The 23,050-nt window shown below is 39.1% G+C and overlaps 3 protein-coding genes and 2 pseudogenes across 5 annotated transcripts; 3 read left to right on the forward strand and 2 right to left on the reverse strand.

The window, feature by feature from the left end:
- The first annotated feature begins 322 nt into the window (after window positions 1–322).
- LOC140936176 (UDP-GalNAc:beta-1,3-N-acetylgalactosaminyltransferase 1-like) lies at window positions 323–1,587 on the forward strand. Its single transcript, XM_073385653.1, has one exon. The coding sequence runs from the start codon at window positions 403–405 to the stop codon at window positions 1,411–1,413; it is 1,011 nt and encodes a 336-aa protein (XP_073241754.1). The 5' UTR covers window positions 323–402; the 3' UTR covers window positions 1,414–1,587.
- A 1,767-nt stretch (window positions 1,588–3,354) lies between these two features.
- LOC140936192 (beta-1,3-galactosyltransferase 5-like) lies at window positions 3,355–4,528 on the forward strand. Its single transcript, XM_073385654.1, has one exon. The coding sequence runs from the start codon at window positions 3,411–3,413 to the stop codon at window positions 4,455–4,457; it is 1,047 nt and encodes a 348-aa protein (XP_073241755.1). The 5' UTR covers window positions 3,355–3,410; the 3' UTR covers window positions 4,458–4,528.
- Window positions 4,529–7,349: 2,821 nt separating this feature from the next.
- On the forward strand, window positions 7,350–16,004 carry LOC140936208 (uncharacterized). 3 transcript variants are annotated; one of them, XM_073385656.1, is made up of 6 exons: window positions 7,350–7,488; window positions 13,974–14,151; window positions 14,251–14,368; window positions 15,027–15,140; window positions 15,214–15,291; window positions 15,882–16,004. In XM_073385656.1, exons 2-6 carry the CDS (start codon window positions 14,096–14,098, stop codon window positions 15,936–15,938), a joined length of 423 nt encoding a protein of 140 aa, XP_073241757.1. In that variant the 5' UTR covers window positions 7,350–7,488; window positions 13,974–14,095; the 3' UTR covers window positions 15,939–16,004. The 3 variants fall into 3 exon arrangements, with proteins under 3 accessions (XP_073241757.1, XP_073241763.1, XP_073241756.1); XM_073385662.1 differs by having other exon boundaries at window positions 14,056–14,151; XM_073385655.1 differs by having other exon boundaries at window positions 14,093–14,151.
- Window positions 16,005–17,962: 1,958 nt separating this feature from the next.
- Window positions 17,963–18,774, reverse strand: LOC140936236 (uncharacterized; annotated as a pseudogene).
- Window positions 18,775–19,782: 1,008 nt separating this feature from the next.
- Window positions 19,783–21,895, reverse strand: LOC140926071 (uncharacterized; annotated as a pseudogene).
- Between the last annotated feature and the right edge of the window lie 1,155 nt (window positions 21,896–23,050).

Consider the following 23,050-nt stretch of genomic DNA (forward strand, 5'->3'; position numbering starts at 1 on the left):
TGATACGTTACCGGTAAATTGCATCTAAAAATTTCGAGAGAAAGATGCTGAAGCAATTGTAACTTCGAAAAGACTTAATTTCGCCCAGGATAACCGAACGGATACAAATTTTATAGCGCCGCCTAGAATGCAGTTTCTAGAGCTCTGGATAGCCTAAAAAGTGACTTCAATGTATTTAGGAGAAAACCGTCGTTGGTGCCCCTGATCAGATTGATGATCGTGATGTTTAGCTTTTGAACATATTTCTTTGTTTCGCACTTAGGACTCCTGCAAAAAACTATCTGATTCATTGACCAGCAACTGGAGTCGTAACACTCTTTCTCGCTTTAACCCATCAAAGCTCTATAAGTGAGTAGACAACAAATTCATGAAGAGTCATCATATAACGCAACACATAGCAAAATGGGAAATGGTTACTTAGCTCAAAGAGGACAGCGGATTCTGACAAAAACAAATCTTCGTAACGCACTGCTCATTGGAGTTTTATCCAGCGTGCTGCTTGTTACATATTATCTACTTCAGAGCTCTCGACGACATCACAAGAATGATATAAGCTGGAAAATAAATCCATATGTCACCAAACAAGAACCTTATCGTCGACGTTTCTCACGTTTGCTCTCTCGCAAACGTTGCACCCAAAACGCATTCCTATTAATCTTGGTGCTTTCTGCCCCTGCTAACTCGGACAGGAGAACAGTCATTCGGAGGACATGGGGGAATGATCGATCACTCCAGATGAGATGGAAAACCGTGTTTCTCGTTGGTCAAGCTTTAGACAACAACAATCAGAGTGAAAATATGGCCGCAGAGGGTACGACATACGGAGATATCATACGAGGAAGTCACATTGACCATTATTACAATCTAACTCTGCAGACGCAAATGGGTCTCGAGTGGGCGGCAGGATATTGCGATTTCAGGTATCTCCTCAAAGTGGATGATGATGTATTTGTTAACCCCTATAACTTGTTGGACCACCTGGAAAAGCCTGACACCCAAGTAACTAACCTTTACATGGGACGCTGTTTCTACAGCGCGCCTGTTCTACGTGTTGGCAAACACCGAATAACCAGAGAAGAGTACAGTGAGTCTACTTTTCCAACTTACTGCTACGGGCCAGCGTATTTGTTATCGTCAGATTTAGTCCACAAATTAGTGGAATTATTTGACACTTATACCCCTTTTAGACTCGAAGATGTTTATATAGGCATGTTAATTCGTAAAATAGGTGGAGTTGAGGCTGTAGGTCACTCAAGCTTTCGCACTCAAGAATCTGGTGAGCCGTGCAAACATTTCTCAAATATGTTTGCTTATCACGAAGCTTCCGTAAAGTGTGCGGAGGAATTGTTTGAAGAAGGGATCAAAGAGAGACTAGAGTTAGAATTTAGCAAATTGGGCAATGCTACAGGCTAAAATGGTTTGAAATAAGTAGGAAATAACGATTTAGTGGTGATCTACTTAGAAGATGACAAAGAAGAACATTTAAACCAGGATTTTGATAGGAAATTAAACCCAATTAGGACAAGTTGTGATAGAAGCAGCAGTAGAAGCAGCGTAATAGATAATAACTTTCTAAACCAGAATCAGTTAGAATTTACAAAGAATACTATTCTATTGGTCCAATTGAATGGGACCAATCAGGGGTGCTTTTAGCTTGAAGAACGATTCCGACACCGCGTAGAAAAAACCTCTTACGAAGAAATATTATTTCTGTTAATAGTAACAATTGTAATAATAATAATAATAATACTTATACTATTACTACTTGTATTAATAATAATAATAATAATGACGATGATGGTTTAGTAACAGCATTTTCATTACAACATAGCTCTACATCTGTTAGGAAATATAATGCCATAGTTTATGTGATGCAAATAAGCACTATGTTAAAAATAATCAATGAATATTTAAATTCTCAAATGCGGCTTCTGTGCTTATGCCTATGACTGATTTCTTCATGTGGGTTCAAAAAACATAACTAACAAACAAACTAAATAAATAAATAAGGACTTAGAGGTAACACGTCCCCTCAGTTCAGTTGTTGTTGTTGTTGTTGTTTTTTTTTTTTCGTCTACCTGCTTTCTGGTCGAATTGGAACTTCGAGATGTTAGTTTTTGAGAAAAGGGGAAATAATAATAATAATAATGGAATTTATATAGCGCTTATACATCGCTGTTCTACGCGCTTTACAATGTAAAAAAGGACAAAGAATGTCATTAATCACAAGCTTACATATAACCCTACTGTACATATTGGGAAATTTATAGCATACACATCTTAAAAAGAAAAGAAAGCAAAAACAAATATGATGAAACTAAATGTCATATACCTTTTTAAAAAGAAACGTTTTCAACTTCGATTTAAAAAACATTAACATCAGAACAAGCTCGAATTTCGAAGGGGAACTTGTTCCATAGACATCCGGATTATACAGAAAAAAAAAGACACTCTCGAAGCAAAGGAGAGAACCAGCAACAAACGTAACCCACACATGGCGTCGATGCCTGCATTTTGGGGGTAGGACACATATAGGTCGGAGGCGAGCGCTCTCATCACTGCGAAATGGAGTAAGTTAGGGTGGCGTACATTCGATATGAGCAAGAAAGATTGATAGAAGGAAAGCTATAAGATGTGCTCATAGAACCTCAGATAGTACAAGCTGCTACTGTTCCTCACTTTTACAGGAAAGCGTCGTTACAACGATTCGACTTTAAAGAAAAAAAGAAACAACAGGAAATTAACAGTTGAATTATATTAAGGTTCTGGAAGAGAATTATCGGTCTCCGGGATTTTACCGAAGTACATACGTGTATAAACGCAACATTTATTGACTGGATAGGGAGTTCCCAATAGGGTTCTTCAATCCCGTAATTCCGACTCCACATTTCGTGCAATCACGTAATCCCAATGTTTCTTTTTTTTCGGCATGCCACCTCCCGCGATAGTTTCAATCCCGAATGTCTCCCGGATTTTTCGTTAAAATCCCGAATCCCGAGATTCAAACAAGAGAAATCCCGGATCCCGAAAGATCTATTAAACACTATCTGGGTAGGGGATTTTACCGGTCGGGAAACGGGACTCGGCAAAGTCTCGGCCAGGGATGCGTTACCGAAAAAAATATGGTGTTTGGAATAGAGATGATGATTGTCGCAAAAAAAAATGAATCTGGAATGCGGGATCAGGTGCCTCTTTCCAGAAGCTGTAACCACCATGCTCTCCTTTCTGTCTTGAAATTCGGAATCCATGGAAATAAGTAGTTTTGGTTTTTGCTTCTGTTTTTCTTTTCACAGGAGAAGAAGCAGCCTTCAACAGCCGACAACAAGTGGCGCCAAATCTGAGACAACTGAAAAAGGTACACACCGAATTTGAAGAAATTGAAATCTGGGAGAACTTCTGTCAAGAGAGTGATGTGGGTTGTATGTTACAAGCTAAACATTCAGCTGGCTTTTCGGTTAGTCATCTTGTTCACTACCTCGGTCATTACTTATGTTTTGATTTCTCAAGAACAAATTCTCTACCGTACTTTTGTCGCTGACAAGGAGCTGTCCCACAATATTTTCAACAACAACACGCCACCATTAACCCCATTGAAACTGAGCACACGCAGTGCATCCCAGGCCAAAGAGCGGGAAAGCATTCCACATCGAACGTATTTGATCTCACGCACACCATGCACCCAAACAATATTCCTTTTGATTGTGGTGGCATCAGCCCCTGGTAATTTTGATACGAGAGCAGTTATTCGAAGAACATGGGGAAGTGATATGTATCTAGAAAAACGATGGACAACCGTGTTTTTAATCGGCCAAGCCAAAGATAGGAACCAGAATGATTATTTGGACGCTGAAGCTGTGATATACGGAGATGTTATACGAGGGAGTCACAACGATCATTACTACAATCTAACCCTGAAGACACAAATTGGTATAGAGTGGGCAGCAAGATACTGTGATTTGAAATTTCTATTGAAAGTGGATGATGACGTCTTTGTCAGCCCTCGAAACCTGATTGGCTATCTGAAAAGGCCTGAGACCCCAAACGCCAACCTTTATATGGGATATTGTTTCTACAACGCACCTGTATACCGTTTTGGTAGATATGGTGTATCCAAGGAAGAGTACAATAAAGCTATATACCCAGATTACTGCAACGGACCAGCATATCTGTTGTCATCAGATCTGGTAGACAAGCTTGCAGAATTGCTCGACACCAAGAATGTATTTAAAATGGAAGACGTTTACGTAGGATTATTACTAGAGAACATAGGGGGAGTGAAAGCCACCCACCATTCAGAATTTCTAACTCGACGACATCACTCATGCTCTCACTTCCCAAATATGTTTGCCTATCACAACTCGGACCATCGCTTAAAGTGCCTGGAGGAACTGTTTGAACAAGAGACAAAGAAAATGTTTGAGTACGAACTAAATGAACTTTCCAAAGTCAAAGCGTAGATAATGTTGGATAATGTAAAAACTTTGGAAATGGCAAAATCTTTATTGCGTGGGGCTGTTAAGGTAACTCGCAACCTCGTCCCCAGGGCTTTCCCCACCCATTTTTTTAAGGGAAAAGCCCTGGGGACGAGGTTGCGAGGTTGGGTAACTCGTTAGCTACACGAGAAGGTATCGAGACTCTCATTCTTTCATCTTGACTTTAACACCGAAAATACGGCAAATCTCATAAGAGTCACCAGCTGGCACCCGCTTAGAGGGCGTAAATTAACCGCCTACATCTATTCTGATTTGCGCGGCGTAAAATGGTCAGTGTGACACCATCTCCAATGACCCTGAAAGAGAAATACTGCAGTGGAGATAAGCTTAGCCTCCCGCGCAGGCATTTTTAGGGGAGCTCGTATTTCTTCCCTCCCGGGGAGGGAAGAAATACGAGCTCCCCTAAAGACGCCTGTGTGGGAGGTTAAGATAAGGTAGGAAAAAAAACAAACACCGAAAAATTAACTTATCTCTTGAGAGTAAAGTTTTTTTTGTCCATTATTTCCTCTTCGATAAAGGCACGGACTTATGCGCAATTAAATTTCGTAAACTGAAATTATACAAACAACAGAAATAGCCTGCGAGCAAGCTCTCCTATTTGGGCAAGCGAAGCGAGCCTCGCGAGAACGCGCGAGCGAGCGGCGAAGTCTCGCTCGCGCGTTCTCGCGAGGCTCGCTTCGCTTGCCCAAATAGGAGAGCCTTCTCGCAGGCTACAACAGAAAAGCCATGTGCATCCGAGCGAGCCACATATCTGCCAATTCCTTCTATATTCGGCTTCTCTTCAACGATTTGAAGATCTCAACTGTATATAATTTCTAATGGAGTGTATTTTGTTTCTTATTCATTCTTCTTTCCTTTTTGTGTATTTACCCTATTTATTTTATGTCAATCATGCATGCGCGCTCATAGGGCCTATTTTAATCAATTTTTTTTTCGTTAAGGGAATAAAAAACATTTTACTCTTTAATCTAATACTATGCACGCTATTATATTTCACTCGGGTAATATTCATTAAATCAGCCCCCCTGGAACATCAATTCATGAGGTAAACATTCCAACTCGATGCTAGTTTACTTTAAAATAGTTTCTGCCGTTTACTATCCCATCTGGCAATGGTGTCTGTAAAAGTCGTACCGGATACCTGCGGATGCCGGGTGCGGAATCGGGTGCGGATGGCAAACAACCTCGTTCCCAGGGCTTTTCCCTGAAAAAAATTTTTTCGGGAAAAGCCCTAGAGACGAGGTTGGATAGAAAAATGCTGATAAGAATTGATATGGATATAGAAAAAAAAATACAGATAAAAAAGCATAAGTAACAAGAATAAAACAAAAATCGGTAAGCGAGAAAGCAAAACAAAAACAACGAAGAAAAAGGAAAGAAATCTTGCTTTAAAGTTACTGTCTCTTCAAGCATAGAACGCGATGTCAATAGCTGCCATGGTTGTCACAGCTTCAAGGTATTGTCTTGGTATTAAGCTTGCGTGAGTGCACGCATGCTCTGACGCACCTCATATTTGAGCACCTAACATAACACTTGCAGGTAGAGTGAACAGCCCAAAAAATCGGCCAAGAAAGATTCGCCTGTTTTGCGCTTGCTTTGTTTAAAGTCCCTTTTTCGAATATGAAGCCCTGCAGCCACTAGGGCACAATGCAGAATATTACTGGACAGGAGCCCATCACGGTTATGGCCTGGGGGGGGGGGGGGTGGGGTACTCAACAACTTTTTATATTGGGAGGGTTTGCCCCGAGGTTTAACCCCTTACCCTTTTATATACCATTTTTTTCACGAAAAAAGGTACCCCTTTCGTATACCTTCTATTGAAAAATGCTACCTTCTCACTTACCTTGTATAGAACCAAGAGAGGATCCTCTCTCGTTAGAACTTTGTATCCCTTTTTACCACTGTAAATGCACGGTCTTTTGAATAGTTATCGGTCACCAAAAAAGAATCTGCTAGACCTTTTAGGCCCTTCCACAGACCCAATTGACAGATTTTCCTACCCTTTCGTATACTGCAATGAGTAATATCCCTACCCTTTCCTATACCTGAGACATAAAAAACGTACCCCTTTCGGGCGGAGCTTCCTCTTTAGCAACAGAACGAGAACGTCATTTGACATCGGGAAAGCGCGCGGTAAGGACTGAACTCGACTTCTCCTTCCTAATTTCCCGCTGTGCCATTGGTCAAGCCAGTTAGCTCCAGTTGTTTGATTTACAAGCGCTGTCGTCAATTGACTTTCCTGTTCTGTGGGAGTACTCCTCCGGGGGTTACCGGCTCCTGTACTAGATCAGTATTCAAACGTGGCCTAATTCCCGATGAATCCTGTCCTCACTTTCGCCGCCATTTTTGGAACGTTACTTTGGAAATTTAATAGCACCTTCTGCTGAGCGATGAACTGTCATAAATTTATGCAGGGTCATATTTCCGTATTCCTTGGTATTGAAATAAAAGACGAGTTCCCTGCTTGACGCAATGACCTTCCTCTCTTAAATTTTAACGACAAAGAAACATCAGAGACATTTGATAGTGCTAAAAGGAAAGGAGAAACAATTACCTTAAGAAGCAGAATGGTTAATTCCATAGTTTTACGCGTTGTTCAAGTTGTCAGCACCATTCACAATCTATGCCTAAAGTCCATTCCATTCCTCTACTTTTCACGGGATCATTTGCGGTCGACAATGCAATGGGGATCACTTGGGGTCCAATTTGGGGATCATTTGAGGTCTAGGGATCATCAGTACTCGTTCCACAGACATTTGCGCAGTCTAAATGAACGAGTAGCCAATCAGAGTTCGCGGAAAAACAGCAACCTCGTTTCCAGTACGAGGCGCCTCGTCCTGTCACGGTAAACACACGCCACCACACCGAACATCTGAGTGAGTTGGTGCGCGCTGTTCCATGAAACTTGCTCTGAAATCGAGATTTTGAAATCGTTCCTGAACGGAGCACTTACACGAGGCCGATTCTACCGAGGAAAAGCAAACATTCATTGATGGTGAGTGGAATTTAACCTTTATTTTGTGGGGTGATTTGAAACAAACCTGGTTCGTTGTTCAGCTGAGTCGCTGGTTGTGGTTTTTCAAAGTGACGGAATGCTCTGACGTAAAATGAACATAAAGGTATGTGTAGAGGACTTATTGTCTTTTTGCTGCACAGGAATTGTTTGATGTTTAATTTTATCTGGTCATTACGCTTGTTGGTCTCGGTCATTTTATGAAGGGTTATTGCGAAGCGCTGCCGAGTGTCTGCAACGCAACCCCGGGAATGCAACGCGATCCGGTTCGCCGAATTTCCCGAAAGTCAATTCACCCTGTTAATTGCATTGGGAAGCTGCTTTAACGACAGAACTCTCTGAGTAAAAATAGCAGTTTTGAGGTCAGTTAAAAAAAAATCATCTAAATCCAAGATTGAAACTAAATACATGGCTTGTAATATACCATTTTAAGGCTAATTAAATTTTCTAGCTGATGGATCATAGAATTCCATATGTCTACATAAATTATGCTAATTATTCAATAAATTTGCATTGTTAAGGTAGTTTTATCCTTTGTCGCCTGGCAAGTTGCCATAAAACATCACAAACTTGTGAGGAAAATAGATAAATTCTTGCATTTTATACGAAATATAATTGGCAGCAATGTTTAAAAGATATTTTTCTGCCTGTGGTATTGTTCATGACAACCAGAACGACATAAACGCTTAACACAGGTTCTGCAGCCATATCCAGTTTCTTTGCGCTTTGCTCCTTTTACACTGATGCAACAATGGTGGTATCTTCCAAACTTGAAAAGCCCCAACTCAACGAGATTGACAGAATCATGCTCTCTTCCATGAAAAGGAGTGGGAGGCAGTGCTGCTGGTGGGCCAGGCTGACGACGGCAAGAAAAATTTCCCATCAACTTGTGGATGACTCCAGACATAAATTTGTCATGTTCAAGTGGCTTTGGGGGCTTTTCTGGTGCTGGCATGTTCATATTTTTGGAATTTTCCTTGTAGATAATGTATGCATTCACCATGATTGCATCCAAAAAGTTCACAAACATTCTTACCCACCACCTCCTCAACGTAAGGTCGATTGCATAGTTTCGCACTAACTGGTCATGCCTATCAACAGCACCCTTATTCTTGTTGTAGTCAACTGCACAGGGTCGGCAAAGTAAAGTCGCACTTTCACCTCTTCTCAGTTTCCAAGAGATTGTGCAATTACCATGAGAGGAGTGCATATTTTGATAGAAAAGAGACATCTTTTGTGTCTTTCCACACTGTGCAAACTGTTGTTTCGCATGCCACAGTGTGAAAATCACCCCGATTCATCTGCTTTTGCAGGTTTTTATTCTGCAAAGCGTTTGGGTATTCTTTGCGGTTTGTTTGTATTGTCCCCACAACATTGATTGATGACTCCTTCAGCTCTTGCAGTGGGGAATGCTGGTAAAGAAGTTGTCAATGTACACTACAGTTTCTTTGTCACGAAGTTGCATAACAAGGTCCGTAACAACTCGATGTCCTAAGCCTCTCTCAGAATTTCCACCACTTTTCCCTGTATACACTTGAAAATCATACAGATATCCACAGCGTGAACAAGCCAATTCCCAGATTTTGGTGCCCTTTTTGATCGGTTTCATAGGAAGATATTGCTTGAAAGGATTTTTTCCTTTTCCTTTTACCATATCTTCATCGACACAAACTTTCTGGCCAATGTTGTAAGCTTGTTTGAATTTTTCTCTCATGACATTGATCAATGGCTGTAATTTGTAGAGCTTATCATAGCCTTCATCAGTAGGAGCAGGTTGTCTTGTATTGCCAGCCAAATGAAAATTCTGCCACAGTTGCCAGAATCTGTTTCCGGTAAAAATATTTTGTCTTCCAGGAACAGCAAAAACCCAATCACAAGAAAAGTAGTGATGAAAATTAGGTAGCCTGTGTACAGCCATAAAAAATAGTGCTCCAACAAATGCTTTCATTTCATCTTTATTCGTATCATTGAACCGAGATTTTCTCTGTTTCTGAGCAACATAAATGTTAGTTTGTTCCACTAAAACATCCCAGAGTTCTTCTGGAAATAAAAGACTAAAAAAATCATATGGCTCAGACTCGGTAACTTGAAGGGACCGGACCATGTTGTCCTCTAAAATCAGGGAATGAAACAACAACATCCTGATCAAGATTTCCCCACCTTACAGTTGAAACTTCTGCATTGATACCGGGGATTGTGATCGCACCCTTCTTGTAGTGGTTCCACGCACCCTTCCTCCACGTGGCCTTCCTCGGCTTCTTCCACTTGATCTTCCTTTAGTGGTTGTTGTTGTTTCATTTCGCCGTGCTTCACCCTCACTGTCACTCGACTGATCTAGTGAATTATCTTCCTGCTCAATAGCCGTTTCTGAATTTTCTGAATCATCAGAGTCCGAGCTAGGCTCAAACACATTCACTCATGTCATCTCCATCTTCACCTCCAAAGTCAGAGATATCACTATCATCAGGGACATCCATGACAATCCCGCAAACTTCTTCTGCAGTGTAATGTCTGGTTCTTCTCCCAGCCATGTTGTTATCTGCCTGCTGATGTTTTAGCAATTTTGAGCGAAAAATGACTCAGTGGTAGGTCGAAATGTAAAGATTGATTTACCTACGCCATTTTTAAATATCATTCCGGACATTTAAATCGAAAGTTCGAAGAAAAACCGGTAAATTCAAGCGATATATCGAAGAGAACTACGTGACAAAAATTCAGAAGACTCGAAAACAACGTCAAACATCAAAACGAGGCTGAAAGCTTCCTTGAGAGCAATTTCGTTCATGTTAGAGGCAAGTTTTGTCCATGACATCATAATTATGTGCGGGATAATCTGCGCTTGTCAGATTAAGGGTTAACATTGAGAATAACCAACTTTGTTTTGAAAGCAAGGACATTTGTTGAACCCAGAGTGAAAATATACATATGTAAAACTTCATGTTAAACGATTAGGTGGGCAGTGCTCGAGGTTGTCTTGCAAAGGAACTGTCGGCTTAAAATTTGGTTGCTCCCAGGAACAAAGCCACTGGTCAATTTTGTAACATGAATGTATGCAAATGAAAAAGTGAAACAACGTTAACATGGCCATAGTTTATTTAGTGGTAGTAATTGCAATTTAAGGGAGTGTGTTTACAGGGAGGGGTGATTAGAGTGGGTAGGTGGAGGGTTAGTGACTTCAGGAGTGTGCTGGGAGTGTTGAGTATGATATTCAACAATTAATGAATGAGGCTGAGTATCTTATGAAGAATTATGGAGATTGAGGAGGGCGTTATCAGATAACACCCTCCGAGGTTTGTCTAGCTCCACAAATATTCTCCAAGTAGCAGATGTTGCCCTCTGAGTTGTCTTCTTGCTGTTTTTACTATGTTTTTAGCCATTATTTCGTCTAGTTCCAGCTTTAGTTCTTATTCTTGAAATTAGTGAAGTGTCCGCCATTTTAGTTTTTACAACGAAAACAACTCAATCTTGTCCCCAGGTATTCTCGGTTAATTGTGCATTAACCTGTAGAAGGCTGCATTTTTGACATCATTTCCTCATTGAACACAAAATTCTTCCAAATTTGGTCTGTGAGTAACTGGTTATGGTGAATTGTGCATGTGCTTTTAGCCAATCAAAATTGGGGAAATATTTTGAATGAATAATAATTAGCAATTAATGAATAAGGCTGACTAGGATATGAAGAATTAAGCAGATCGAGGAGGGTGTTATCCACCGAAGCCAAAGGCTGAGGTGGATAACACCCTCCAAGATCTGCTTAATTCTTCATAGCAGAGCTTCACGCGCTTGGGCGGAGCCCCATTGCTAAGTAAATCTACCCATCTGAGAAAATTTGGCAATCACGTGACCGCACACCGACTGACCGCCCGCCGTCCGTCCGCACCACAGGAAAACCAATGTTTACTCTCACACTTTTAGCTAGTTTGGGAGCCCAAGAGAAAACTAATTGCACAGGCTGCACATCGATGTCGTGATCAATTGACAGCTATCAAAACAGGGCATCCGCTGACAAGTATCACCTGACCGTACCGCGGGTTTAAGTGTCGACCCATTGAGGTCAAGTATTTTTTTAAAGTTATCCGCTGACAAATTACCAGTTTCAAATGATCGCAGGCTCAAGTTTATTGTTCCAAGGATTCATATCTAATATGTTGTGTTTATGTCACTATGGCCCCGCCCTATTAGGATTTTGATTTCAAACTGACCTCGGAAGCGAAAATTCATCCAGTTTTTTTAAAAGTACAGGGGGGGAAGACCTTATCTTACCATGGTCATGCGTTGGTCACGCTCTACTTCCAATTTTTATACTCTGATTGGTCAAAATTTGACAGGTGAGTTTATGCGGAAAAATTATGCAGCATCTTGAAAGTAGTTTACTTTGACAGCTGAAGCTGACAGAGTTTTGTGTCAACTTGTGATGTTTTTAACTGTCTTTTTCCTCTGGAGGTACAAAATGAAATACAGCTGCTATCAAGAGTCTTCTGTTATTCATGGCTGGTTTGTTTACTGGGTTTTGGTTAAGAAATGCGTCGCTTGTCAAAATTCAGTAATTCGATTTCGGATGGCATCGTTTTCGTTTTTCACCTTGCTTAATGCGTAAGAGGGTTTGAAAGTCTCAAGCAACTGTGGCCTCCCTTGATAGCTTTCAGGAACTGAATCTTGAATGGTAAGCCTAAGTAATTATTGTATTTGATGTTTGTGTTTCATGAAGTCTTGCACAGTTCACGCTGACAGTTTATGCGGCAAGTTTATGCACGTTGGCAGGATTTGAGTCAATGATCTGACCTAGTATCAGGTTTGATATAAGCTTACAGAACTTTAGAAAGCCTTCAGATATATTTGCTCACCACAAATAGAATGCAAACGTTCCGAAGGATATTTAGTTATAAATTTGGCTGTAGAAAGAAAACTTTGAGCGATTTTCTTGCTTCGAGGAGTTCACCTTCGAAAACAATAAACACCGTGCTGGGAAACATAAACTTAAGCTTTACGCTTAAAGACTCAGGATTTTTAGAGACACTTTAATACTTGTCTTCGTGAATGAAAATTGTTGTCTCTGTAAATGTTTCACGGAATTATATCTCTTAATTTGATTGTTAGTAGTCTCTCTTGCAATTTTAATCGTTTGTCCGTGCCGTTTGTTTTCATCGTTCATGACCATCGCTTGCAGGAGTACTCAAAAATGTTGCGCGTATCAAACGCTTTATAAGATTACACATCGTTATAACTGAAACCATTAAATAACAAAACAAATAATAATAAATTCGCTGTTATGTTGAAGCGTAACTCTGTTAAAGTTCATTCAAACACTCGACCACACTGACAGCTCTATAGAAACGAGAACCAGCTGGCCGTATGGGTGATTTTGGAAATTTTCTGAAATTTTTGAACGGTTTTGGCTCGTCCTGAATATTGACTGAGTGCAATTTGTCTTGAAAAATTGTGAAATACCGCATTCTGTCCGAGCTCTGTATGATAAATAGTACTGTTTCACCTCAAATGTGGTGTATAAAAATTATAAAAGGTTGGTTTAAACACCCCCAGATTTGTTGGCAAGAATTTGTAAAGTAAACCTGTCGAGCGCAAAAAAATTTGGCGTGATTTGTTTTCCAAGAATTTGTTTTCGAGGCCTAATCTACTGTGATCTTGAATGTGATCGAAGATGTTTGCTATTTTTTGGGTGTACATAAAAGGTTATCAATTCGATGTAAGATGTTTCACTCGAAAACAACGTAGCCTTTCCCTCAAAAGTCACATGAATGTGCCCTTAAGTTAAATGATTTGTGGATTAAAAGTTTATTGTTTGATTTAAATTATAAATTTATTAAAATTGGAGCTTCGCTTTTAGCCCTGGTTAAATCTATATATTATCCTACGAAAGCTGAATTCATTTATTGCTTTATTATTCATTCAAAATAATTCTTAGTTTAAAAACATAACTAAAACATGCTTACCTGCATCGATGTTAAGTTCATCTTCGATAGTGTACCTTAAGGTATGTCCAGCTTTGCAAATATTCTCCAAATAGCAGATGTCGCCCTCTGAGTTGTCTTCTTGCTGTTTTTGCCATGTTTTTTGCTATTATTACGCCTACTTCCAGCTGTAGTTTTTACTCTTGAAATGAGTGAAGTGTCTGCCATGTTTATTTTCACAACCAAAACAACTCAGCCTCGTTCCCACAGTGCCTCAACCTTTAAGGTCTTTCATCTGGCGAAAACGTGAATAAAAAACTTGCCTTCATTTTAAGTTATATGAAAGATTAAAAGTAATAATAACGAACTTGAAAAGATGAGATTCTTCCCTGCACTACTTTTGAAGAAATCAAAGGTTAAATTTTGTTGTCAAGGGTGCCATTTTATGACACCATATTGGATTTGCAGTTGCATAATCGCGCAGCGGTAACTATCCACATGCGCGTTGAATTTCTGTTTGAGTGCTTCATCGTGATATCTCGCGTGCTGATCTCGCAGACTTCATCAGTGAATTGGAATGATAAGGTAAGCCATGTTCATCTTTTTTGTAAGTTCTCCCATTTTTTCTTTTGTTTTTAAGCTTTTTATGATCCAAACTTTCGTGTTTTCCAAAACAGATCATGGAAATTAAAGCAGAAGCTATCGGAAGTCTGTCAAACCTTTTGCGTGAACGCGGGTAAGTCTCTTGATTTCAGTTTATCCAACTATTTAAGAACTATTCTTTCGTCTTCTACATTTGTTAAATATTTCAATACGTTGTTCTTTTCTTTTCCAGCCTTGAGTTACCTGTAACCCTGAGAGACCTGCTAGTCAATGCGAGGTCTTTATCAGGGAAGACCCATAACAAAGAACTCCGATCATTTATTTACAGGGAAATGTTTACGTTTTTGGTGGTAGGTAATCTTGAAACCATGTCTTAAAAATGATGGTCTGATTTTTGTTAGAATCAGTGATGTCATTTATAACTTTTTGCAGTCGAATTGAAATCAACAGCGAAATAAAGCATTCGGTTGGGAGCATGGAAGAATATACATGTACTGAAGGTGTGAAATTTGCAACTGTGTTCCACGTGTGCTCCATTTGATCAGCACTCCGTGCAGTTGCAAATCGCAAAAGAATGCCAAGTTTGTGGCTTTTCGATCCAAATCAGGAACATAATATAACATTCTGCTTCCATTTTTTCTCTCTTTCGACGTTTTGATTGCTCAAACTTTACCCTGAGAATCTCTATGGATTAAGTTTATCGATTGTTCATCTCAGTCGACTTTTGTCAGTGTAGAAATGGGCTTATTCTTTTGTTATAAACCGTTTTTTCTACTATGGAGCAAAGAGTAGTGTAATCAATTCATTGTGTTATTTAGTAGCCCACTATTGTCCTCACTCTAAGAAGTAGGGTCTACATCTTCATGGGTTTATGCAATGACTGAAGCTGATCACTGCAGTAATGAGAATCTTTAGATTTGGGGATTAGTAACCAATCCTAAACACTTGTCTCTACATAAATACCGAACACTTAGCACACTGAAATGTATCTTTCTTTTCCTTTTCCAGCATCAAAATGGCATAGGAGATGGGTCATCCCTCATATATCCCCCCGAAATACTTGACACTATTCGTCAACTATATCCTGGGGTTATAAAAAATTATACACCCAAGAGTAAAAAGGTAACAAAAATTGAATAATTCAACTTATGTCAAGAAACTAGAGTAAAATTTTAAGACTTTGTTTCTGTCATAGAGAAAGAGCTTCTACGAAGTACCTCTGGAGGAGCTCATCGAAGTTTACAAGGAGGCTGATATGAGGGATGGCTTACAGGTAAGCACTTTTTCCATGGGTGGAGTGTTGAGCAAACCACTTTTGGCTTACTTAACCTATGGCCTTCGCAGGAATGGCTCAGTATTCTATGCGATGAAGCTTAATGGGTTATTGACCCATATCTGTTTGGCGCCATAGACCTGGTAGTTCATCCAGAAAAAAAGATGGGCAAGGCAGGAATGGCCATTGCTTGACTGCATTTTTTACAGCAAGAGTAATATTACTAATTATCTCTTTAATAGTAGAGACAATCAAAATGGAAGATGTGAAATGTACATTAGTCCTATATTTGAATGACATGATTACCCTAACACAGGGTTGTCACTAAGATTTCAAGTTGCCGTGTAAATACAACAAGTAGGCGGGGAATCAAACAGCTAAGGATTTATTTTGGTTCTATTTTTCTTGTATTTTCCAATAAAAGTAGCCGGGGACCATTCTCAGTAGCCGGGGAAAATCCCCGGCCCCCGGATCTTAATGACAACCCTGCTAACAATAGTCCAAATCCTCCTTTAGCAGGACTGGGTCTTGTCTTTTTTTTGTTACCATTAATTTTCCTTGCGTTCATTTTCTCTCTCCTTTGTTTGCAGCAAGCCCAAGATGGCCCTAGCTCACCAGCAGCCAAAAGACCAAAAAAGAATTATTAAAAAAAATTAGGAAAGCCACTTCCACCTGATTGCAAATAAATAATTTTTAATATCTCTTTTTTTCTACAGAAAATAACTATTATCTAAAATGCAAAATTTATTTTGAAATAAGTCTCAATTTTAGAAAAACAATTCTTTTTGAAGATCTCATGAAAGTGGACATAGGAGTCCAAGAAAAAATCATTTTTTCATTTTTTTAGTGAGCACTGTTTTCTAGAAAGAAAATGCAACACAAATAAATACAATTTTGCACAGCCTAATGAAGGTCTTGTTTCATGTGTAATAGTGGGGACTAGACAATATTGTAAGTTCATATCCTATATGTTATAAATTATTGACAACTGTGACTGACCATAGACACCCAACTGGGTAAAAGACATTAAAATTACATTAGTCACCCGTACCTTTAAAAAAAGTCACCCACATGGATTCCCCCCACCACTTAATTAGTACATGAATTTCAGTGTACAGTGAACCAATGGTACCTAAGAGAGACATAAACTTTCCAAATTAGCAGGGCTTAAGTTTACTTGGGCCATAAAATTTACGTAAATCTAGACCACAGGCAATCCTTAAGGCCTTCAAATTATCAAAGTTCTACTTATAATATCTAGAGATGCAGTAAAGACATGAAAGGCAATAATCCCAATTTTAGATTATTTGCATTTGTTGGAGTGGTCATGACCTAAATTTTATATCTCCATAAACATATAGACTTGACAGCTTGATACCTAACCATCTGTTCCAATCAGTATCAACAATAGTATGTAAATTTCCTTACAGGTATGTAAGAAAGAAAGAAAGAATCAAAATATTATTTGGAATAGAGAATTCACAAACTGGTTCAGAACTTGAATTGCAATAATACCTACAATTACAATTATTAATCTATGACATGTCAACAAAGAGGGATAATAAAAAAGACGGAGAAGATATTTCTCCTATTTGGCTAGCTAAAATTATTTTTGAAGTAGTAACCCGAGGCAGAAAACTTGAAACATGGCCCTTCTGCCACTTTCTTTTACACTGATACTGCAAATTATGTTTAATATCAAGTTTTGTCCAATCTTTCCGCCTTAATAACGGCAGACAGTTCTAGTAGCATTGTTTTGACTATACCTAAGTATAGAAACTTTTACATTGCCTTATTTTTATCTTGCTCTTCGTCCTAGCCCATTAGACCATTTCCAACTTCCATTTGTAAGTAGCCACTTTCATCCATTCTGTCTTCCACAAAACTCTCTTACACATGTCTCTTATTCAATGGGCATAATGAACTGGAGCGACGCGTATGGTCTTTGCCACCACAAACACAGGTTTTTGTTTGTGTCTACTGTCTTGATGCCTCTCTGGTTGCAGATTCCTGTCTTGTTGCACTACGTCTTTAACTAACAGCAGCCAAAGCTGTATGTTCATCCAAGTCAACTTCTTCATCATCAATGCCATATGTGTGAATTATCCTCTGTCTCTTAGTAAATTGGCGCCTGATAAAATAGATGAGTACTTGTGGAATTAAAATCTTTGAAAAACACAAAATTTTAATCAAAGAACTTGAACTGTGACAGTGACCCTATATTTACCATTCTCAGGAGGTATCATATGCTTATTTCACAATAGCGAAGAGAGAGTTTCTAAAGAAATATTGTCATCTGTGAGAGTGAAACACACAATTGGTTTTACCAACCAGGTCAATTAGGTGAATTTTCAGCTATAGAAGTAAACTGAAAGCTGCCACTTTGAGTGCTTAACCAGAGACTGGCTTTGAAGCTTATGTCCTCCCTCTGTTGCTTATTATTATTATTATTATTATGTCGCAGTGTGAAACTTTGGAATGCTGTCCACATTATGAGTAGTATAGGGCGCATAGCGTAACCTACACCACTTGAGAAGCTATACTTAGAAGTAAAAAAAAGTCGATACGAAACCTAATATGATCCTAAAATACATAGTGGTATGAATCTCTCTACTTAAAAAGCCAATTAAGAATATTATCAAATTCTGATACTCTGTAAAAACTTCGCTATCTCTACTAAAAGCTTATTTATAATAATATAAAACTCTAATGTTCTAAAAAATCTAAGTAAAAACGTCAGCAAGCTTGTGTTTCTAGATTTCTAGAGAAAAAACAAAAACCTAAAAACTGAAGTCCTTAGCGCCTTAACTAAGTATTTATCTTAAATGTTCTGGCAATGCTTAAAGTGTTTGAGATGACCAACTTCTGCATCCGCTCAAGTACGCTCCGTGCTCTCGCTCCAATTAGCTTCCTCACCGACTTCTCCAGGTGTTTAGAGTAACCACCCAGTACGTCAATTATTATGTTGTACTGTTCAACCCTGTAACCATTGTATCTCTGCTTCAGCTCCCACATCATGGGCCCATACTTGAGTGTCTTTTCCTGATCTTTCTTAGCTCTACTCTCAATTCATGGGCAGCTCTTTTCAATTGTGCAGACTTCTTTCCTCTCATGGCTGACAAGTCACGCGTCGATCCGATTTGCTCTAACTTTGTTGTGCTCTGCATAGATGGGAATATCCCAAAACGCCTCACTCGTGGTGTTCTGGTAGGCTGGTTTTGGCATCACCGGTGAGTACCATGGTGGAACCTCTTCTATTAACCCATGCTCTCGCAGGAGCTCAAAAAACAGAATCTTCAAAGCTGCATTATGCCTGTATAGGTACTTGGTTTGTGCCAGGGAGGAACATCCAGCTAATACATGTGCGACGCTCTCAGCTACCTTCCCACATAACCTGCATAGAACTTCGCCGTCGGTGGAAGTTTGCGTCTTCTCCTTTGTGTAGAGCTTCGTAGGTAACAACTGCTCATACAATTCATACATGCCCGCGATGGTATATGTAGGGCATGTAGCCCAACATTTTAACCATGCAAAGCAGCTGGTTATGCTTAGGCTCTGATCTTCCCATCTGATACGGAATAACTTTCCTTGCCACTTTTTGTCTTTAGCAATCTCCAAGAACTAAATTTACTTACTGGTAAATTAGAATGACCCTTATTATCTTTATTATTATTATTATTATTATTATTATTATTACTATTTTCTGTTTTTTAAAGAAAGTGCAAGTTATACAAAAAAAAGTCTGTCTTCAGGCAAATACAAAAAGTAAATGAGAAATACATCTGGTTTAGCTAGAGTCTGGTGAAATAAAGCTAATTTGAATGCCACAAGAGTATGCCTGTTACAATTATTATTATTTTAATCTAGTACCTTTTTTCTGTTCTTGTTGATGCCTTTGCTTGAATGCCACTCATTTCCTCTTTGTGTGATCTGTTTTGTGGTAATTAAGTCTTTTCATTCTCTCCGAGTTTTCTTTGGAAATAATTTCCTCTATGCCATCAATTTGGGGCAAGCCCATTTGTGCAAAAAGTTCAAGAACCCAGTGATACGTAGAGCCTTTGCGCTTGATGAGGTACGTCATGTTCCTTTGACAAAGACCCACATTAGTTGACACCTCATAGTGCATCTGGTGGAGATTGGTGTCCTTAGGTGTGAACTTCGTGAGGACACTAAATTTACTTTCTGGTAAATTAGAATGACCCTTGCCCATCACTAGATCTATGACCTCATTTGCCTCCTCTGCAATCCGATTGCATTCAGTCTCATAGAGAAGGCTGTGGAGGTCACATGTTAATGCCCTTCCCCTGACCTTGTGTGGTCTACCCTCACAAGTAAAGTTGGTATTGTAATCTTCATCACCGTCTTCACTATCTTCACTTCCTGCGCTATCTCCACTATCACTATCGTCACTGTCCTCCATGGTCTTATCCTGAACTACCTGCCTTCCTGACACCCTGCTACCTGTTTCGCTATCTTCACTGTGTACACTATCTATCTGCCTCTCCTTCCCATCACAGTTGCCACTGGAACAAACATGGATGGGGTGCCAAGGCATCTGTAGGTTTTACCATCATCTCCAGTCCACTCGTGAATGTCAGGGGAATGATATTTCCCCAGAATACGCATACGACTGGCATATTCCTCTGGGTCATTCCCACTTTGCTTCAGGGCTGAAAAGTGGCTGCTTTTGGCCCTACCCAGAATTTCATCTGACATGCAACCACAGGTTTTCGAGTGGGCTCGCTTCCCAGCACTCTCACATTTTGCTGTTTCCAACTCAGGATAATTCCTCTTTTGAGTGGCCACAAAAGACAAGTCTACAGATTTCTTTCCTTTGTAGTCTTTAAGATTGTTGGCATATGAGCGACCCGGAAGCTTTCAAGGGTTTTCACCGGACAGTGCTTTGAATCAGGAACCTCAAACATTTTACCGTTGGATTTGTCAGGGTTACCAAAAATTGATCAACCAAGTATTTACATGTATGTTTTACAAGATCTATAAAGGGCTTGTTGGTATTTCCCTACTACCTGAAATATCTCACACTACGAGGGTTACAAGATCTCCTAATTGTGCATCATTTCTTCAACTCACCACACTGAATGATGCCTATAAATTTTCCTTTAATCCTAAAAGTATCAGATACACTTATCTGTAATCCCTGATTTATTAGCTGAATGTGAAGCCATTATCTGTAGCATGAAAGATATGGAGTATACTCATCAAAGACTAAAAGTTAAAGTTTGATTGACTACACCTTGTGTCACTCAGTTTCATACACCGCGCTAGTTTAGTTAGCTGCATGCAACTGCTAAAAGAAACAACAGAAAATATCCAAAAAAATATTCAGTAGAACTTTAATGTTTCATAAATAAGTACGACTGGTGTATACACACTATGATTAAAAAAAATTCTAATGCTCTTACAGTGAAGGATTGAATTTTGAAACGTCGCCTCTACAGAGATATCATACAGTTGATAAAGTTCACTGCTTATAGAACTGGTGTAGTTAAGTCATTCCAGGCCTTCAAAACTGTCTTTGTTCTCGATACAAGTAATTTCAGCATTCCTCTCTTAAACCTTCTGGGTTGATCTTTTGAAGTAGACCTGAAACTGGAGGGATGGTAATCCCATTCCTTAGGAAAAAAATAGCTTGTACCGGAGATGACAAATACTCTCGGCAATTGACAATGCCTTGTTCATTCTTTGAAAATCTAATGTGATGAAATTTTTTAATGTTGGGGATTTTTTTGAAATGTTGTCCCAGAAAAGTGCTCCAGTCATTTGCAGCCACTATGACAAGGCCGTCTTGAGTGGCTACCAGTTGAACTTTGCGGGCTCCTGTGTTGCTTGAAGTGTCCACCGTTTGAGCAAGTTCTTAAATTGAAGAAATGAAACTGACTTTGTATGACTTTTTCAGCGTCCTGAAACAACAATTTGGGCCAAATTTATTATGTCCAGCAGTAAGAAAGGAATAATTTATGTTGTGAAGAAGTTCAGGTACAATCCTCCATGCTCAATACTACTTTGTCCTGCACAATTGTCAGCATGTAAATGAACATCTGTTTCCCTGAGAACATGACACGAAAAGAAGTGGTGGATGTAACTTGTTGTAGCATTGGCCCACTTACCAACTGTAGCAGCTTCGTCAAGTAAATAGGCTATTTGACAGGGTACACCCTCGCACGATACTCCAAAAATTCCACATTCTTGAGGGGTCTTGAAATAGATTGGCCCTGGTTGCATAGGGTTGCTTGGAAACTGAAATTGTTGTTTGTGGACTTCACTTGTTGCTCAAGCTGAACTTGGCTGTAATTTTGCTGTCTGGGAAAATATTCTGAAATGTATCTCCTATATGATCTGCAGAGTGCATACTAGACTTACAGCTTGCAATCTTTACCAACCAGTATATTTCAGCAACAAGAGAAGCATCATTATAGTTGAAGCTCACATTGTTTACACTTGAGCTTGCCTTACAACTGATACTTAGTGCAGCAAATATCATCAACTTACACTGGTTATTGTTGAGAACATGATTTGTTGCTTGCTTCTGTTTTTCTTTCTTTGCATTCTGTATAATACCTGGGATTTCCCAGAATTGTGTCATTTGAATCAGTATCAGAGAAGCTGGAGTAGCAGGAAAACAATGTTTGCCCTTCCAGCACCACTCACCAACTGTCTGACCGTTTCCATTAACATAGGAAAGCCATGAAGAATTAAATGTTGTGTCCGATCAGACTGGGAAAGAAACACATAGAGTGTGTAACTCATAAGCCCCACAGGAGACTAAGGAAAGGTGACCCCTTATTCCCAGGAGCTAATTAGATCTGCAGTAGCTACAGACTCATTTTCTACCCTTCCTGAAAAAGTTTGTTATATCTAGAAAACTACAAAGTAAAAGGCAAAACACTTGGGACAAAAAATGTTCAGAGGGGAATCATCTTTAATTCTAGCCAAAAATTACTGCAAACAGTGAATCATGGAACTGATGATGATAAAAGTAATAATAATAATAATAACAATATTTATTTCGAAGGATCAAATACATATCCTTAGTTACAATGAAGTCAACTATCATTATAAAACCTTGTGCTTAAAAATTAGCTTAATTACAAAAGTTGTCGTGATGCACTCTGTGTTTATTTTTGGCAAAAGGAACCCTACCTTACTTAATTTGTATTTCATTTATCTTCTCTCTGGTATTATCCAACTTAGGGGTGGCCATCTATACTAATTGATTTCGGTAAAATAGAGGAATCTCGGCTTTCAAGTAGACTAAAAATGCCTACTGGATATGACATGAAATGCTGCTTATCATAACTCTTCAGAAAACACTGAACTAAACCAAGATCTGAGTCTGGCGCTATATACACTTGAACAGTACAATACAGTAGGCAAAATGATGGCCTTGAAAATGTGATTGATTTCATCCTGGTTATACTGTTCTTTGCACAATGTCCTCAATATGTACAAGCATTTGTTTGCTATAGTTAATTTGATTTTCGCATAACTGCTAAACTTTGATGTAATTTGATCACCCTGAAAAGTTACTCCTAATAGGGGGAGATCCTTACTTTGGGCGATACCACTAATGGGTGCATATCACAATTTGTTTTTCTTTCTAAAAAAAATTCTTATGTTTACTTGGATTACAAGAAATGCTGCCATCTTTGGACCATGTTAAAAGTTGAGTTATTAGTCTGGCTGATGTGTCATTATTGTATCAGATAGGTGCGACTAATGTAGAATCATCTGCATATTT

The sequence above is a fragment of the Porites lutea genome, chromosome 1 (genome assembly GCF_958299795.1).
Source record: "Porites lutea chromosome 1, jaPorLute2.1, whole genome shotgun sequence".
Classification (NCBI taxonomy): Eukaryota; Metazoa; Cnidaria; class Anthozoa; order Scleractinia; family Poritidae; genus Porites; species Porites lutea.

Coding starts and splice junctions, on each gene's coding strand:
- LOC140936208 (XM_073385655.1), top strand. Junction 15,141..15,213: donor ATACACCCAAGAGTAAAAAG/GTAACAAAAATT, acceptor TTTCTGTCATAG/AGAAAGAGCTTCTACGAAGT. Junction 15,292..15,881: donor ATATGAGGGATGGCTTACAG/GTAAGCACTTTT, acceptor CTTTGTTTGCAG/CAAGCCCAAGATGGCCCTAG.
- LOC140936192 (XM_073385654.1), top strand. CDS start 3,411: ATGTGGGTTGTATGTTACAAGCTAAACATTCAGCTGGCTTTTCGGTTA.
- LOC140936176 (XM_073385653.1), top strand. CDS start 403: ATGGGAAATGGTTACTTAGCTCAAAGAGGACAGCGGATTCTGACAAAA.